This window comes from Neoarius graeffei, chromosome 1, assembly GCF_027579695.1.
Source record: "Neoarius graeffei isolate fNeoGra1 chromosome 1, fNeoGra1.pri, whole genome shotgun sequence".
Classification (NCBI taxonomy): Eukaryota; Metazoa; Chordata; class Actinopteri; order Siluriformes; family Ariidae; genus Neoarius; species Neoarius graeffei.
Window position 1 is genome coordinate 119329771 of NC_083569.1, and position 18406 is coordinate 119348176.

Below are 18406 nucleotides of genomic sequence, written 5' to 3' on the forward strand. Positions count from 1 at the left end.
GCCCGTAGTCAGCTGGGATAGGCTCCAGCTTGCCTGCGACCCTGTAGAAGGATAAAGCGGCTACAGATAATGAGATGAGATGAGATGTCTGAAAGCAATTTCTTTAGTCTCGTCCATTTATTCTGAATGGTGAACCGAATTGTATACACTCACCGGCCATTTTAATAGGAACACCTGTATGTGCATGTACAGTACAGTGTGCGACTATTACACTCACATTCTTACAGCACGATGGCGTAGTGGCTAGCGCCTCTATATGAGGCAGTAGACACAACAAAAACAATTTTGACCTTTCTAGTGACCTTGACCAGATGACCCTCAAAATGTTGGAGGTTCTATTTGAGACCAATGTCCATCTATCTTGAAAGTTTCATGAAGATTGATCCAGCCATTTTCCCATAATATTGTGAACAAAAAAAACAAAAGAAACACGACCGAAAACGATACCTCGCCCCCTGGAGGAATCCGTCCCAGGCGAGGTAATAAAAGCGATGATTAGATCTGATGAACAGGGCAGATGATCAGTGGTGCTGAATTTTTACCTCCATCATTGAGACTGGGGCTGAATAATGGATAAAGTTTCTCAGTGAAATTCTGACCAGTGAAAGAGTAGACGTGAGATTTTGCATCAACATCATAGAAGGAGATCAGACCCTCCTCATAATCCACAAACACCCCCAACTTCTGAGGAGCCTGTTTCAAGGAGAGGGGGACACGAGGAGAGTCATAAGCTTTATATTCAGTCTCATTCCTCAGCCACACACACCAGTACCCATCTTCAGGTCTGGCTGTAATCTCCCCTTTCCTGTTAATGGACTCTCTGGCCACTCCTAAATCCCACTCAGTCTTCCCTCTGACCTGCACCTCATAGTAAAATCTCCCTGAGGAGAATCCCTCCTTTCCCAGCACACAGACACAAAGATCAAACCTCTCTGGGTTATCAGGGAGATTCTGTGTCTTGTCTCCATGTTTCACTTGTTTCCCATCATCAGACAGGATGAGATACGGATGAGCTGTATCAGGATCCAGAGTCACATCCACTGAGAGACAGAAACACAGTGAACATCAGTTTTATCATTGCACAGTGTGGAAAAGGGAAGAAATATATATTTAGTCATGTGACCAATAAGAGCTCACAAACCTGCATATTGTTGAATTCTCTTCAGTTCTGTTTGGAAAATAATTTTAGACAATATTTGTGAGTAAATGTTGAGAGATTTAATTAAATGTTTGCTTTTTATTAATTAAAACAAAATACTGGAAATGTAATGTGTCTGTGTAATAAACACTTACTAATCTCTTCAACCTTCTGCATTTCCTCACTGAGAGTTTCCTGAAGCTGAGACAGAGCTCTCCTCAGAGTCTCCTCACTCAGATGAGGGTTAATTGTGATGTCAGTCCAGTCCTGGGTGTGTGGAGGGCTGCACAGTGACGGGTAAATCTACAGTACAGCAGGAGAGAGGAGAAATCCCTCAGCATGGGGACTGCTGTCTTGTCATGTGCTGCATTGCTATTGAGAAACAGAGGGACTCTGACCTGTAGGAGGTGGAGGTGATCCTCAGTGTGTGAGAGCTGCTCCAGCTCAGTGTTTCTCCTCTTTAGCTCAGTGATTTCCTGCTCCAGCTCTTTAATGAACTCTTGAGCCTGCATCTCTGCTGCTTTCTGCTTTTCCTCCATCACCTTAAGCAGCTCAGCCTGACTTCTCTCAATGCAGCGCATCAGAGCACTGAAGACCTTCACACTGTCTGCTTTCTCCTTCTCTGTGTTTTTCTAACAGGAGACAAATTGAGAAATTGTTTTATTTCATGTGATTAGATCATTATTCTCTGAATGTGTTTTTATAAAGGAGCTATTTTGTAGGTGAGTTAAGAGACTGACTTTATTGAGTTCTACAGAGTGTCTGATTTCCTCAATCTTCTTCAGTCGCTCCTGGATCATCTGCTGAACTTCTGCTTGTGTCTTTCCCAACTCAGTCTGAGAGAAAGATACACACAATGCATCAACTTTTTTTAAGGTTCATATTTCATGCATGAAATTCATTTGCAAACTTTATACAATACATCAAAACTTTTCAGTCCCTCACCTTTTTCTCTCCACTCTCCTCCTCTATAGGAACAGTGGTGTGAGTTTTGTGGTCTGTCTGAGTACAGAACTGACACACACACGTCTGGTCGACTCTACAGAACAGCTCCAGGGGTCTCTCATGCTTCAGGCAGATGTAGTCCTCCAGGTTCTCCACAGGATCCATCAGTTTGTGCTTCTTTAATGAAGAAACTCTCTCATGAGGTTCCAGGTGAGTCTTGCAGTAAGACGTCATACAGATCAGGCAGGACTTCACAGCTGCACATTTTTTTTCACAGCAGACATCACAGAGCACCACAGATTGTGTGGGTTTTTCTGCAGCGCTACTGGATTTCACCTGAACTGCCTTCTTAAATGGAGCAGCAAGTTCAGAGATGAATGTATTCACACATAACTCCGGTCTTTTGGCAAAATTAGTTTGACACACTGGACACTGACAGTGTGAACTGCTGTCCCAGAACCCTTTGAGACAGATCTTACAGAAGTTGTGTCCACATGGAGTCGTGACTGGATCAGTGAACACATCCAGACAGATGGAGCACTGGAGCTGATCTTCACTCAGGAGACTGCTGGAGGAAGCCATGACTGACACAAGAGACATGATGAGAGAAGATTTAGGCAACAGAAAACTTTACACAATGTTCATGGACACTGAATTGAATATAATCCATAACACCAGTAATGATCTCAAATCTCTCTCCTGAATGATTCGCTTCTCACTGCACTTGTGTGACATTTTCTTCAGTATGTCCTTTAGTGTAAATGCATTTTTCATATTTATCCCTTTCTCCTGAAACCACTTGAAATTCAAAATGCAAATTTCAGGAATATTTTCAACACTTCATATTAATTTTATTTAGTAATTAAAAATGCGTGCGGCACGGTGGTGTAGTGGTTAGCACTGTCGCCTCACAGCAAGAAGGTCCGGGTTCGAGCCCCGGGGCCAGCGAGGGCCTTTCTGTGTGGAGTTTGCATGTTCTCCCCGTGTCCGCGTGGGTTTCCTCCGGGTGCTCCGGTTTCCCCCACAGTCCAAAGACATGCAGGTTAGGTTAACTGGTGACTCTAAATTGACCGTAGGTGTGAATGTGAGTGTGAATGGTTGTCTGTGTCTATGTGTCGGCCCTGTGATGACCTGGCAACTTGTCCAGGGTGTACCCCGCCTTTCGCCCGTAGTCAGCGGAGATAGGCTCCAGCTTGCCTGCGACCCTGTAGAACAGGATAAAGCGGCTAGAGATAATGAGATGAGATGAGAATTAAAAATGCATTATTGTCACGGTGTATTTAATGTCCTTAAGCACGAAGTACATTTTAATTCTCCAAGCAGGAGACAGTCCAGTCAGTGACATGGTGTTATTGGAAATAATCAGCGGGGAAGTGGAGTTACTGTTCACACCCAAATGTTGTTTATTTTTCAATAACAGCATGTCCCAAAGTGTTTTATTCCACTAAACCCACAGCAATTTGGCAAATATTTACATTTTATTATTAAAGTAATGACATCATTTTTTATTCTTTTGTTGTTACATTTAATGATCTGTGAAACTGAACTGTAATGTCACAGAAACCAAGTGAAAATCAACAACACAAACAGGAAGTAGAGTCATCTGTAGCACTGCTTACTGTGAAGTTATCGAGGGTCGGCTTCCTCCTTTACATTAACTTTATTTGTCTGCTCGAACGTGCAACCATCAGGAACAACACACAGCATGAACGTGTTTTCTATCTGCTTCCATAACATCCAGTCTGCTGCCATAAAGCGTCTTCTTCTTTTTTAATGGCTGTTGGCAAACAACTTTTGAAAGCATTACCGACACCTACCGAAATGGAGTGAGAGTCTGGATATCTAAATAATACTAAAAAATAATTAAACCCTAAATTCTTCTAATCAGACCAGACTCTTCCAAGAAGTGAAACAAAAACCTAAAGCAAACGTCACCTGAATTTTTCTGAAGAATTCTATTTATTCTTAAAGGCACACTTTCTGCCTCTCGATCTTGGATAAGTTGCTGCCTCTCCTGGTCAAACTCCCTACAGTCTTCTAGAACATGCTCTACGGTCTCAGCAGCATCACATACACTACACTTTCCATCAGCATGCTTTTTTAAAAGAAATAGAGTACTGTCCAAACCAGTGTGCCTAAACCTCATCCTCGAGATAATATCTTCCTCGTGAGTGGATCTAGCAGTTGGTCTTGCACTGCCCACAAACCTTTGAATACTGTAATATTTCCTACCAGTGTTAGCATTATTCCAGTCACTTTGCCATTTTCCCTTGGACTTTGACTTGACTATCGTTTTAATTTCAGGTTTACTATTATGAATATCTATAGTGATCTCAGGAGATTCACATGCCTTCTTAGCGTTCTTATCAGCTGGTTCATTACCTCGTACTCCTAAATGAGCTGGGACCCATAAAAAACTGACATTTGTATCAGAGTTTAATAGTCTACTTATCTGTACAATTTCTAAAACAATGTCTTGTCTGGACTGAGACATAGCACTCTGGATGCTCATCAATGCAGATGCATTTATGAGTCTGACGCAATTAGCACCCCATTCCTTGGCCTGTTGCTCTCAACCCAGGACAGGGCAATAAGAATAGCTACTAGCTCAGCTGTCTAAACTGCAAGATCATTACTCAATCATTCTTTTTTACAGATCTTGAGGCTAGGTATTACAAATGCAACACCAACTTTACCTTCTATTGACTTTGATGCATCTGTAAATACCACAAGTTTATCTTCATACACATCTGTAATACATATCTGTCAACCCTCCCGTTTTTCCCGGGAAACTCCCTTATTTTGACTTATTTCCCACTGTCTTCCCGTTTTTTTTTTATTTTCCCGAAAATATCCCGTATTTTCACATTATATAAAAGTCCTGTATTTTCACAATATAAAAAAGTCGGTAGGTCCAGAATTCATGATGCGCCTCTGACAGGAGTTTACAGCAGGAAGTCGGGCCATGAATTCACGTCCCCGCCCTCTCCAGTACAGCAGGTGGCAGTCTAGTAATTACACATTGATTTTAATTGCATGTCTGTGAAGAAGACTGTCAGATCCATAGCGCTAGTCTGACCAAGGTCACTGCTCGGAACTTCTCACAAAACTAAAAGATGGTCGTAATTCTTTCCTCAGGGAGTGAGTTTCAGTAGATGGCGAGACTAGAGACATGAATAAAGATTGATAAAATCTCATCTCATTATCTCTAGCCGCTTTATCCTTCTACAGGGTCGCAGGCAAGCTGGAGCCTATCCCAGCTGACTACGGGCGAAAGGCGGGGTACACCCTGGACAAGTCGCCAGGTCATCACAGGGCTGACACATAGACACAGACAACCATTCACACTCACATTCACACCTACGGTCAATTTAGAGTCACCAGTTAACCTAACCTGCATGTCTTTGGACTGTGGGGGAAACCGGAGCACCCGGAGGAAACCCACGCGGACACGGGGAGAACATGCAAACTCCACACAGAAAGGCCCTCGCCGGCCCCGGGGCTCGAACCCAGGACCTTCTTGCTGTGAGGCGACAGCGCTAACCACTACACCACCGTGCCGCCCGATTGATAAAATTATATAATAAAAATAATAACATTATGACCACTAACAGAATGTCACTTGAGCCAAGCACTGCATGTGCATTATTATCCTGCAAACTTAACCACTCTGCTGAGGCTCACCAGTACAGGCCATCCCAGAAAGTTCTGAGACATGCAAAGTCAGCCACTTACATTTACAATAGCACTCATGCCACAGCTACTGAAAATTAAATATCAGTCAACTAGGGAGGCAACCCACCCCGTGCTCTCACACACGCACACACTGAGAGATGTACCATATTTTTTCCTCATGAATATCCAACTTGAGTGTTAAATTTGAAAATGAGATTTACTGTATTTGTTCTCAAATAAATGAAATGACTCAACTCATCCCTTTGTCTGACCTTTCTTATTTTAACATAAGATACGTATTTTAGCCCTTAATTTGGGAAGTAACTGGTACCACTGAAAGCAAATGAAAATAAATGTATAGTTTATTCACAAATGCACTCTATAAACCATAAGCATATTGAGTTTGGGTCTTGGCTATCACCAACATGCACCAGAGTACAGGAAATCACAAACACTAGATAGAAAATTGCCCCCCATTCAACTACACACCCACGTTTGGTGAAGAGTATGACTTTCCGAAATTTTCCCTTATTTTGAGTTAAAAATCTGGGAAATATCCCTTTTTTTCAAACCTCAAAGTTGACAGGTATGCTCTAATATGATACTCAACTATATCTCTGTTGATTTCCTCATTCATTTTCAATTCTAACAGGTCTAGGTCAACTAGAGGCTCTTTCAATAGCCACAATGGAAGAGCTGGATAAGACACTGATGGACACACATTAAGCAACTGGAGGCCCATTTCACTTGCTTTCTGAGATATAATCCACCCAAAGCTTCTAACTTGAGACTTATCTCTCTCTTGGCAGTGAATTAAAGAAGAATAACTTATGTGATCTTCCTTTTGCCCTCTAAGGTTAGCCCAATAAACCAGAGTTAACTGATCCCTCCTGATATGAAGAGGCATTTCACCCATCTCAACCTGAACTGCATTAACTAGTTTTCATAGCACCACAACATAACCTCAAAGCTTTATGTTGAATAACATCCAGCTTCATTAAGAGTGACTTAGATGCAGATCTGTAAGCCACACACCCATAGTCAAATGCAGATCTCATGAGGCTAATATAAATAGTTTTCATGGCTGGCCGATTTGCACCCCAATCCACCCCATGCAAACATTGCATCACATTTAAAACTTTTTTACATTTCTCAATCATCTTCTGTATATGTACAGACCATGTTAGCCTCTTATCAAACCATAGGCCTAAATATTTGAAGCAATTGACTCTTTCTAGCTCTGTACCAGATATCTTCAACTTGAAGTCTAGAGGAATAATCCTCCTGGTTAAAAAATACTGTTTTAGTCTTATCTATAGAAATTCTTATTCCCCATTCAAAGGCCCACTTTTGGACAGCATCCACTGACTGCTGCATCTTATTCACAATAAAGTTAATATTTCTACCCCTCTTCCACATAGCCCCATCATCTGCAAACAATGTAACATTAACTGATCTCTGTAAATCTTTAAAAACATCATTGATCATAATCAAGAATAGTACTGGGCTGATAATACTACCTTGGGGCGTACCATTCTCAACTATATACTGACTACTAAATTCTTCATTAATTTTAACTATAATTCTCCTACCAGATAAGAAGTCTCTATCCCACTGGAACATTCTTCCTTTAATTCCCATCTGTTTCAGCTTAATAAGAAGACCTTCTCTCCAGACCATGTCATAGGCCTTTTCAACATCAAAAAATATGGCCAAAACGGTCTCTTTATTAACCTGAGCTTTCCTTATTGAGTCCTCCAGGGCAACTATTGGATCCATAGTCCCCCTTCCCTTCCTAAAACCACTCTGGTAGCTATATAATAGATTTCTAGTTTCTAACCAGTAGACCAGCCTGTCATTAACCATTCTTTCCATTACTTTACCCATTTGAGAAGTTAATGCTATAGGTCTGTAGTTACTTGGGTACTTTGCATCTTTCCCAGGTTTCCTAATAGGGATGATAACAGACTGCTTCCATTCTGCTGGGATGACTCCTTCTGTCCACACCTTATTGAATGTCAACACCACCTCCTTCCCTTTATCAGTCAAATTCTCCAACATTGCGTAACAGATCATATCCTTCCCTGGGGTAGACTTTCCAACTTTCTTTAATGCACTATTAAGTTCTTGTAAGTTGAAAGGTGTATTTAAAATTTCCCCATCTCCTGTCTCTTCAAGTAAAACATCCCTGTGCTTTCCTATTGTCATTTCTCTTCCTCTTTTCTCCTCATGAGTGAGGTTCTCTGAGCTATGCACCTTTACCAATGCCTTCGCTATGGCCTCAGCTTTATCTTTACTATCTGTAATAACTCTTTGATCATCAATCATGACTGGATACTCAAAATCCCTCCCATTGCCTCTCATTTTCTTAATCATGTTCCATACACTTTGAATTGGAGTTGTTCTTTCGATTGAATCACAAAACTTTTTCCAGTACTCCCTTTTTGTATTCTTGACTGTTTGCCTCACCACAGCTTGACACTGTTTGTATTTCATCAAGTTTCCAAAATTTAGAGTTTGCTTTTAAGTTCTAAATGCTTTATTACGGTCCCTGACAGCCCTACTACATTCCTCAGACCACCAAGGAACAATCCTTCCCTTTCTACCTGACTTTGACTTGGGAATGGTTAGTTCAGCAGCCGTAATTATGCTATTTGTAACAGAAAAGCACATGGAGTCAACACTGGCATTAGCTCCAATACCCATTAGACTGCTCTCACTGATGACTGAAAAGGTTTCCCAATCTGCTTCCATTAAAATCCATCTCCCCTTTTTTACCACCTGATCTCTTATTAGTTCTATCTCAAACTGAACCACAACAGGATAGTGATCACTGCCCAGTGTACTGTAATTTAATACGTCGAAATACAAGACCAGCAATGCAAGAAAGGTTGCAGTGGAGTAAGCAGTCAAGATTGGTTTGAGCGGGAGCTCAGGCTAAGTAAGTAACCCCATGTTTACATTAGACCGTATCAGCGGATCATCAGATTAACGTTTTTAAAACAATTAGTGTGCACACAGCAACACCAATACACGATTTGCGTGCACACAGCAACACCAATACACGGATACGCTCAGCTCCGCAGGCATCCTGCGCTCCAAATCACTCCGCCCTGAACAGCGAGTGCCCTCTGGAGGGTGCGCACTCCGACCCTGCGCAGCTCACAGAGCGCGCGAGTGAAGCACACTAGCAGTGTTTTCGGGACTGAGCCGCTGTGTGTGTGATCCCAGCGCATATCACTTACCACTTGCAAGTGGAAGGATGGCAAGCCTAAAGACAATCATAACTACACAATGGGCAGTATTTGCATCAGTATTTGCAGTATTTTCATACTTTTATACTCTTTAATGAAAGGTGATACAAGGCGGAAGCCCGCGCCGTTTTTCAGCAGTCGCGTCACATGACCAACGCCAGCGAATCAGGAAGGTGGATGCCACAGTGACGTTGTCCAATGACGATGCCAGCTAGAGCTCAGCACAGCGTATCCGCGTATCTCAATGTTTACACAGCACCGGAGCTGACACGATCTGGATTGAATACGTGGACCCTGAAGGATTCCCGTTTCCCGGCGTTTCCAGGCAGTTTAATGTAAACGGACAGTGCATCCGCGAAGAAAATGAGACAGATACGGTCTAATGTAAACTTGGCCTAAGTTTTCTAATAAAGCTTTTGTTGGGAAGCATGTCAGTCAGGGAAAGCTGCACATACTGATGACTGGGCAGGCTGGAGGAGCATCAGCTGATTAGTGGATGTGTGTGACGCAGCTCTTTGACAAGGGCGGCGTTCTTTTTGATGTGAGTTTTCCTTACAGCAGAAAATCACTAACGTGGACCAAATGTGTCTCACTGATGGCCAAAAATTGACCTTGTCCTCTCCAACAGAAACCTACGGTATATTGCCACAAATTGTCTAATATATACCTGTAAAATTTTTCTCACTAAGCTTCAACGGCAAAAAAGTTACATACATACACTTTGCTTTTTCATGCCTGCTTTGACATTCTGTCTGTATCTTCTCATTTTCAGAGTTTTTTTTTTTTTTTTGGACACCAACGCTGGTGCTTGGTGCACCACACTTCCTTCTCTGCTCCTTTTCATCTTTTAATTATACTTCATGTGCTAAACTTTGGAAAAAAGAATATTCGATTCATAGTGATACGTATTTGTAGTGTCCGTAGGCCCTTCATACTCTAACAATAAATGAATGTGAAAAGACATTGCTTTTTATTTAAGGATGCTTTCATGTTCTAATTAACTAACAATATTCAGGTCGACAATGTTTAAAAGCAATACTATCCCAATACTTTGTACAGTACTAGCAAGATCAGAATTCTCGGCCTGTGGTGTTTTGAACTGTAACTAAATCTTCCAAATATCATGAAAAAAGTTCCTTGTGTATTTGTTTCTGTGTCACATACAGAGAAAATGAACGATTTTTCCTGATTACTTCAATAAATTGCCTATAGCTTTTTATGTAATTGATGCTTTGTATGAGATGACACGGGGCCTACGGACACTACAGGCGGCCTACAGACACTACAAGTGAGTTAACTGTCCTGCATTTTGTAATTCAGCAAGACATTCCAAGTACCATATAGACAAATTGTGTTGTTACTAAAGACCCTTCATAGTTATTGTACTGAGCTCATTGTGTCTCTCAGCATTGTGTACACAGGGGGGCCTATGGAGATTTTTTGTCATTTTGACATACCATTTTGAATCATACCTCAGTAGTATTAGGAAGTTATGGTGTGAACATGTTTGTTTTTTTTCCCATCTGGATAGGTTGTAGATGAGAAATTCATTATAAACTAAATATTAAATGCAAATTTGACATCATGAGCTTGATAAATTTGACAGAAAATATCTCAACAGTAAATCTGTCACACTGCAGACATTTCACGCGTGGTCCAACAAGATGTACACTACCGTTCAAAAGTTTGGGGTCACCCAGACAATTTTGTGTTTTCCATGAAAAGTCACACTTTTATTTACCACCACAAGTTGTAAAATGAATAGAAAATATAGTCAAGACATTTTTCTGGCCATTTTGAGCATTTAATCGACCCCACAAATGTGATGCTCCAGAAACTCAATCTGCTCAAAGGAAGGTCAGTTTTATAGCTTCTCTAAAGAGCTAAACTGTTTTCAGCTGTGCTAACATGATTGTACAAGGGTTTTCTAATCATCCATTAGCCTTCTGAGGCAATGAGCAAACACACTGTACCATTAGAACACTGGAGTGAGAGTTGCTGGAAATGGGCCTCTATACACCTATGGAGATATTGCACCAAAAACCAGACATTTACAGCTAGAATAGTCATTTACCACATTAGCAATGTATAGAGTGTATTTCTGATTAGTTTAAAGTGATCTTCATTGAAAAGAACAGTGCTTTTCTTTCAAAAATAAGGACATTTCAAAGTGACCCCAAACTTTTGAATGGTAGTGTATATTTTGCAACAAAATGGTGTACTTCAGCCTAAAAGATGAAGAAATATGATACACTAGCCCAAACAGTGCATCCAAGAAGTTGAAATCATATTATATTACAATACAGAAGATGTACAACTTTCCTCATTGAAAAAATGAGACAAAAAATGAATGAAATTGAAGCAATTTTGACACACATTCATTGCCATAAAATTTTTATTATTGCAGATATCAATGTGCGGTTTTCGACATCTGATAGTCCTTGCGTTACTTTATCTTAAAACACTCAAACACAACAGTTATTCTGTTTCTCATCTCATCTCATCTCATCTCATCATCTCTAGCTGCTTCATCCTTCTACAGGGTCGCAGGCAAGCCGGAGCCCATCCCAGCTGACTACGGGCGAAAGGCGGGGTACACCCTGGACAAGTCGCCAGGTCACCACAGGGCTGACACATAGACACAGACAACCATTCACACTCACATTCACACCTACAGTCAATTTAGAGTCACCAGTTAACCTAACCTGCATGTCTTTGGACTGTGGGGGAAACCGGAGCACCTGGAGGAAACCCACGTGGACACGGGGAGAACATGCAAACTCCGCACAGAAACCTCGCCGGCCACGGGGCTCAAACCCGGACCTTCTTGCTGTGAGGCGACAGCGCTAACCACTACACCACCATGCCGCCCATGAAGGAAGATATCATGAAAAAAAAATAGGTCCCCTATGGGTCCATGTGGCTCCTGCTTATAAATAAAACAGTTTTCTGATCCCATGTCCATACAGTAAATACAGCAATACATTTCCTCTGTGAATCAGTAGCCACAAAAATGAAGCGTAATCCAAAAATGAACAATTTAAAAATCACAGAAGTAAAATATACCGTGTCTGTACTTTATATTATTCTACTCTTACCTCTTACAGTTTTCAAAACTGAAACCTCTGAACCGAGAATGATATACACACGCTGTCACCATGACCCAAACTCTTATGAGCTAGAGCTCAGTGTAACACACTTTCCCTCTGTAATAAGCATAAACATGTCTGAAAGCAATTTCTTTAGTCTCGTCCATTTATTCTGAATGGTGAACCGAATTGTATACACTCACCGGACATTTTAATAGGAACACATGTATGCGCATGTACAGTACAGTGCGCGACTATTACACTCACATTCTTACAGCACGATGGCGTAGTGGCTAGCGCCTCTATATGAGGCAGTAGACACAACAAAAACAATTTTGACCTTTTTGGTGACCTTGACCAGATGACCCTCAAAATGTTGGAGGTTCTATTTGAGACCAATGTCCATCTATCCTGAAAGTTTCATGAAGATTGATCCAGCCATTTTCCCATGATATTGTGAACAAAAAAACAAAAGAAACACGACCAAAAACGATACCTCGCCCCCTGGAGGAATCCGTCCCAGGTGAGGTAATAAAAGCGATGATTAGATGTTATTAACAGGGCAGATGATCAGTGGTGCTGAATTTTTACCTCCATCATTGAGACTGGGACTGAGGTATGGATAAAGTTTCTCAGTGAAATTCTGACCAATGAAAGAGTAGATATGAGATTTTGCATAACATCATAGAAGGAGATCAGACCCTCCTCATAATCCACAAACACCCCGACCTTCTGAGGAGCCTGTTTCAAGGAGAGGGGGACAGAGGGAGAATCACAAGCCTCATTCAGTCCTGGGGGACTCCATCCCAGGTGAGGTAATTAATTAATTAATAGATAGATAGATAGATAGATAGATAGATAGATAGATAGATAGATAGATAGATAGACAGACAGACAGACAGACAGATAGATAGATAGATAGATAGATAGATAGATAGATAGATAGATAGATAGATAGATAGATAGATACTTTAATGATCCTTTGCAGGAAATTACAAGTTACAGCAGCATCAACCATACTCAGGATTCATTCATCAACCATACTTAGACAAGAATAAATAAATAATAAAAATAAAAAACAGATCTAGCTACATAAAGTTCACAAACTTAAAGAAATACTAAAATTTAAAAATAACGAATTTAAAAATGAGTTATAATAAAAGCGATGATTAGATCTTATTAACAGGGCAGATGATCAGTGGTGCTGAATTTTTACCTCCATCACTGAGACAGGGACTGAGGTATGGATAAAGTTTCTCAGTGAAATTCTGACCAGTGAAAGAGTAGATGTGAGATTTTGCATCAACATCATAGAAGGAGATCAGACCCTCCTCATAATTCACAAACACCCCCACCTTCTGAGGAGCCTGTTTCAAGGAGAGGGAGACATGAGGACAGTCACAAGCTTTATATTCAGTCTCATTCCTCAGACACACACTCCAGTATCCATCTTTAGGGCTGACTCTAATCTTCCCTTTCCTGTTAATGGACTCTCTGGCCACTCCTAAATCCCACTCAGTCTTCCCTCTGACCTGCACCTCATAGTAAAATCTCCCTGAGGAGAATCCCTCCTTTCCCAGCACACAGACACAACGATCAAACCTCTCTGGGTTATCAGGGAGATCCTGTTCTGAGTCTCCATCTTTCACTTGTTTCCCATCATCAGACAGGATGAGTTCAGGATGAGCTGTATCAGGATCCAGAGTCACATCCACTGAGAGACAGAAACACAGTGAACATCAGTTTTATCATCGCACAGTGTGGAACCATGAAGAAATATATATTTAGTCATGTGATCAATAAGAGCTCACAAACCTGCATATTGTTGAATTCTCTTCAGGTCTGTTTGGAAAATAATTTTGGACAATATTTGTGAGTAAATGTTGATAGATTTAATTAAATGTTTTGATTTTTATAAATTAAAACAAAATACTGGAAATATGTGTAATGTGTCTGTGTAATAAACACTTACTAATCTCTGGAACCTTCTGCATTTCCTCACTGAGAGTTTCCTGAAGCTGAAACAGAGCTCTCCTCAGAGTCTCCTCACTCAGATGAGCGTTAATTGTGACGTCAGTCCAGTCCTGGGTGTGTGGAGGGCTGCACAGTGACGGGTAAATCTACAGTACAGCAGGAGAGAGGAGAAATCCCTCAGCATGGGGACTGCTGTCCTGTCATGTGCTGCATTGCTCTTGAGAAGCAGAGGGACTCTGACCTGTAGGAGGTGGAGGTGATCCTCAGTGTGTGAGATCTGCTCCAGCTCAGTGTTTCTCCTCTTTAGCTCAGTGATTTCCTGCTCCAGCTCTTTAATGAACTCTTCAGCCTGCATCTCTGCTGCTTTCTGCTTCTCCTCCATCACCATAAGCAGCTCAGTCTGACTTCTCTCAATGCAGCGCATCAGAGCACTGAAGACCTTCACACTGTCTGCTTTCTCCTTCTCTGTGTTTTTCTAACAGGAGACAAATTGAGAAATTGTTTTATTTCATGTGATTAGATCATTATTCTCTGAATGTGTTTTTATAAAGGAGCTATTGGGTGCTCCCATCACCCAATCAAGCATCCAGCCAGAGCAGGTCATGATATATTTTTTACCATATTAACATGCCATTGTTGTGTGTTATGCCTGATGTAAAGACTCTCGTCTCTGCGAGCCTACCACACAGATTTAATACTTGTCATTTTTAGGGCATAGCTAACAACATGTGTTTTCTTTCTCCCTCTCCCCCCCCCCAATCTGTCCCTCTGAGTTACATGCTGGTCCTGGGATTGAGATGCTGGCCTCTTCTGCCCCTCGGACCTGCTTGATCCATCATGGTGCCCTGTGTCTGGTCGGAGTTTTATCACACCGCTCCTGTGAAGGACAGCCCCATGAGGACAGTTGAGGGTTATACCTGGAGGATGCTCTGGACTCTTACAGTAATGCTTTTATGGCTGAGGACTACAGTTGTCTTGCTAACTTTAGGACTGCAGTTATCATGAACAGTTTTGCACTCAAGTTTCCATCAATGGAGAGTTATAACATCAACGAAACTGTCCTCATGTTAAAACTGCTAATTATAGTCAGGCTGTCTGTTGTTGCCCAAATGAGGTTGGGTTCCCTTTTGAGTCTGGTTCCTCTCGAGGTTTCTTCCTCATGTCGTCTGAGGGAGTTTTTCCTTGCCATCGTCGCCACAGGCTTGCTCATTGGAGATAGATTACGGATAAATTAGCTCATGTTTTAAGTTGTTCAAATTCTGTAAAGCTGCTTTGCGACAATGTTCATTGTTAAAAGCACTGTACAAATAAACTTGACTTGACTATTTTGTAGGTGAGTTAAGAGACTCACTTTATTGAGTTCTACAGAGTGTCTGATTTCCTCAATCTTCTTCAATCGCTCCTGGATCATCTGCTGAACTTCCACTTGTGTCTTTCCCAATTCAGTCTGAGAGAAAGATACACACAATGCTTCAACTTTTTTTTTAAAGGTTTATATTTCACACATGAATTTCATTTGCAAACTTTATACAATACATCAAAATTTTCAGTCCCTCACCTTCTTCTCTTCACTCTCCTCCTCTATAGGAACAGTGTTGTGAGTTCTGTGTTCTCCCTCAGTACAGAACTGACACACACACGTCTGGTCGTCTCTACAGAACAGCTCTAGGGGTCTCTCATGCTTCAGGCAGATGTAGTCCTCCAGGTTCTCCACAGGATCCATCAGTTTGTGCTTCTTTAATGAAGAAACTCTCTCATGAGGTTCCAGGTGAGTCTTGCAGTAAGAGGCCATACAGATCAGGCAGGACTTCACGGCTGCACATTTCTTTTCACAGCAGACGTCACAGAGCACCACAGATTGTGTGGGTTTTTCTGCAGCGCTGCTGGATTTCACCTTAACTGCCTTCTTAAATGGAGCAGCAAGTTCAGAGATGAATGTATTCACACATAACTCCGGTCTTTTGGCAAAATTAGTCTGACACACTGGACACTGACAGTGTGAACTGCTGTCCCAGAACTCTTTGAGACAGATCATACAGAAGTTGTGTCCACATGGAGTCGAGACTGGATCAGTGAACACATCCAGACAGATGGAGCACTGGAGCTGATCTTCACTCAGGACACTGCTGGAGGAAGCCATGACTGACACAGGAGACATGATGAGAGTGGATTTAGACAACAGAAAACTCTACACAATGTTCATGGACACTGAACTGAATATAATCCATAACACCAGTAATGATCTCAAATCTCTCTCCTGAATGATTCACTTCTCACTGCACTTGTGTGACATTTTCTTCAATATGTCCTTTAGTGTAAATGCATTTTTCATATTCATCCCTTTCTCCTGAAACCACTTGAAATTCAAAATGCAAATTTCAGGAGTATTTTGAACACTTCATATTAATTTTAATTCGTAATTAAAAATGCATTATTGTCACGGTGTATTAAATGTCCTTAAGCACGAAGTACATTTTAATTCTCCAAGCAGGAGACAGTACAGTCAGTGTCATGCTGTTATTGGAAATAATCAGTGGGGAAGTGGAGTTACTGTTCATGTAACAGTGTGCTACTCTAGTATTTATAATTACACAAAGATGTTTTTTATTTTAACCCACCATGCATGTACATGCAGTATTTTCTTCTTCTTCTTTTTCTTCTGGGTGCCTATGGAGCTTCCTGCCCCCCTCCTTCAACCCCCTCTAATATTTCCTTTTTCCTTATTCATATTGCCCCGCCCCCTTCACCTCTTCCCTGTCTCTGCCACCCTGGGGAAGAGGTGTGTTTTCTGTCTGAGTCACTTTTCTTCATCTTATAACTCTCTCCTCTCTGTACTGCCATCCACTACTTTTATAACTATGATTCTGTATATTATTTATTTCTGTACACCCCCTTAATGTATTGTAGTGATGTCTTGTCTGTTTTCATGTATTTTGTTGTTGCTTCGTTACATGGTGTAACATGCGCCTGTGACTAATTAACTAGCCGACCTACTGACTGTGTAATTACACTGGTTAGCGATTAGCAATCGCGATTATTTAGCGTTTTCTTTTCTACTCTTTATAGGAGTTGGGGAAGGAGCTCACTCATGCTGTGTGCGTACATGTTGGTTTTGCAGGTGTGCCATTATTTTCGATTGTTTTGTGAATTTTATCGTCTATAAATTACTGTTGTGACCCTTAGCATGTTAGCTAATTTTTCTTATGCTAGGTCCTGTTAGCATTAATGCTAACGGAGTTAGCTAGATTAGCTAGCTCACTCCCACTGTATTTGAATGGGAGGCTGGGCGATCCCTGGACATTTATTTAGCTTCGGTTGCTCCCTAAAGTGTTGCAAATTATATGGGAAGCCTGTAATGTATTTGTTTGGGTTTATTTTACTTTATACTGTGTAAATATAGTGCTTGGGTTACGTTCCCTGTCTCTGTCACCCTGGGGAAAAGGAGTTGGGGAAGGAGCTCACCCATGCTGTGTCGGTGTCACTTTATACCCACCCCGGACCAATCATAGACATATAAACATAGACGCCGCCTTCTGCGTAGAATCATACGTCATCCTCGCCGCCATATTGGACGTGGCAAAGTGGAGATTCTTCAACCGTCTCTGGTATTGAGGTATTTCACCCACGTGACCAAGTCATGTGATGCTGCCATTTTGGACGGCACGGCTCGAATCAGTTTGAATGCGAGGAAGGCGACAAACGAAAAACATAAAAGAAAAAGGAGCGAGATGCAGAAAACACCTTCACTATCCAGCGACGTAGGGCATTTACAGGGCGAGCAGAGGGAGAGGTATTTGCAAAAATTGAGGTTAGCAGGCTTAGAGAACAACGTTTACCTGCTTCCAGCAGGATTGTTCACTGACGTACGGAAGTACACGAAGCCCTCGTCTTTACCTGACTTCGGCCCACATGATCTGTATACCTATGTCATTAAAAACCCATCGCCATACACGGGTATTGATCTGAAAGCGTATGAGTTTGGATGCCTAAAAATATTTTGTCAGGCTGGGTAACATGCCTACATCAGTGGGTCGTCCCTGGAGCCGGTGGTCGCCATCTTATTACAGCTAAGGTTTGTTCACATTTTCATTTACTTTCGGTCCTCAGGATAAACAAAATGTTATTAAATGTCATTGAAATAACTTCTTAGTCTGTTGAGACATGGCCCGTTATAAATTTGCTGTTACCAGGCAATGACCAAGAACTGTATTATTAGGGTCGGTGTAGTTGTAGCAGTGCACTAGCAGCTAGCTGTTAGCACTAGCTAATGTCAACAACAGTAGCTCGTATGTTACTGTAGCAATGTTTACGTTCAGTCATTTGGATGACTG

At 41.5% G+C, this 18406-nt stretch overlaps 2 protein-coding genes across 5 annotated transcripts; both read right to left on the bottom strand.

Moving 5' to 3' along the window:
* Window positions 1-212: 212 nt before the first annotated feature.
* LOC132882687 (E3 ubiquitin-protein ligase TRIM39-like) lies at window positions 213-2698 on the bottom strand. Of its 3 annotated transcripts, none has more exons than XM_060915791.1 (6): window positions 2084-2698; window positions 1879-1974; window positions 1537-1704; window positions 1294-1441; window positions 1142-1168; window positions 213-1040 (listed from the first exon to the last, which is right to left on the bottom strand). In XM_060915791.1, exons 1-6 carry the CDS (start codon window positions 2681-2683, stop codon window positions 496-498), a joined length of 1584 nt encoding a protein of 527 aa, XP_060771774.1. In that variant the 5' UTR covers window positions 2684-2698; the 3' UTR covers window positions 213-495. The 3 variants fall into 3 exon arrangements, with proteins under 3 accessions (XP_060771774.1, XP_060771766.1, XP_060771757.1); XM_060915783.1 differs by having other exon boundaries at window positions 1537-1770; window positions 2084-2680; XM_060915774.1 differs by having other exon boundaries at window positions 1142-1175; window positions 1310-1441; window positions 1537-1770; window positions 2084-2665.
* Window positions 2699-13270: 10572 nt separating this feature from the next.
* On the bottom strand, window positions 13271-16215 carry LOC132889595 (E3 ubiquitin-protein ligase TRIM39-like). Of its 2 annotated transcripts, none has more exons than XM_060926266.1 (6): window positions 15634-16215; window positions 15427-15522; window positions 14317-14550; window positions 14083-14221; window positions 13917-13955; window positions 13271-13815 (listed from the first exon to the last, which is right to left on the bottom strand). In XM_060926266.1, the coding sequence occupies exons 1-6, from the start codon at window positions 16213-16215 to the stop codon at window positions 13271-13273; spliced, it is 1635 nt and encodes a 544-aa protein (XP_060782249.1). The 2 variants fall into 2 exon arrangements, with proteins under 2 accessions (XP_060782249.1, XP_060782254.1); XM_060926271.1 differs by having other exon boundaries at window positions 13917-13943; window positions 14074-14221.
* Between the last annotated feature and the right edge of the window lie 2191 nt (window positions 16216-18406).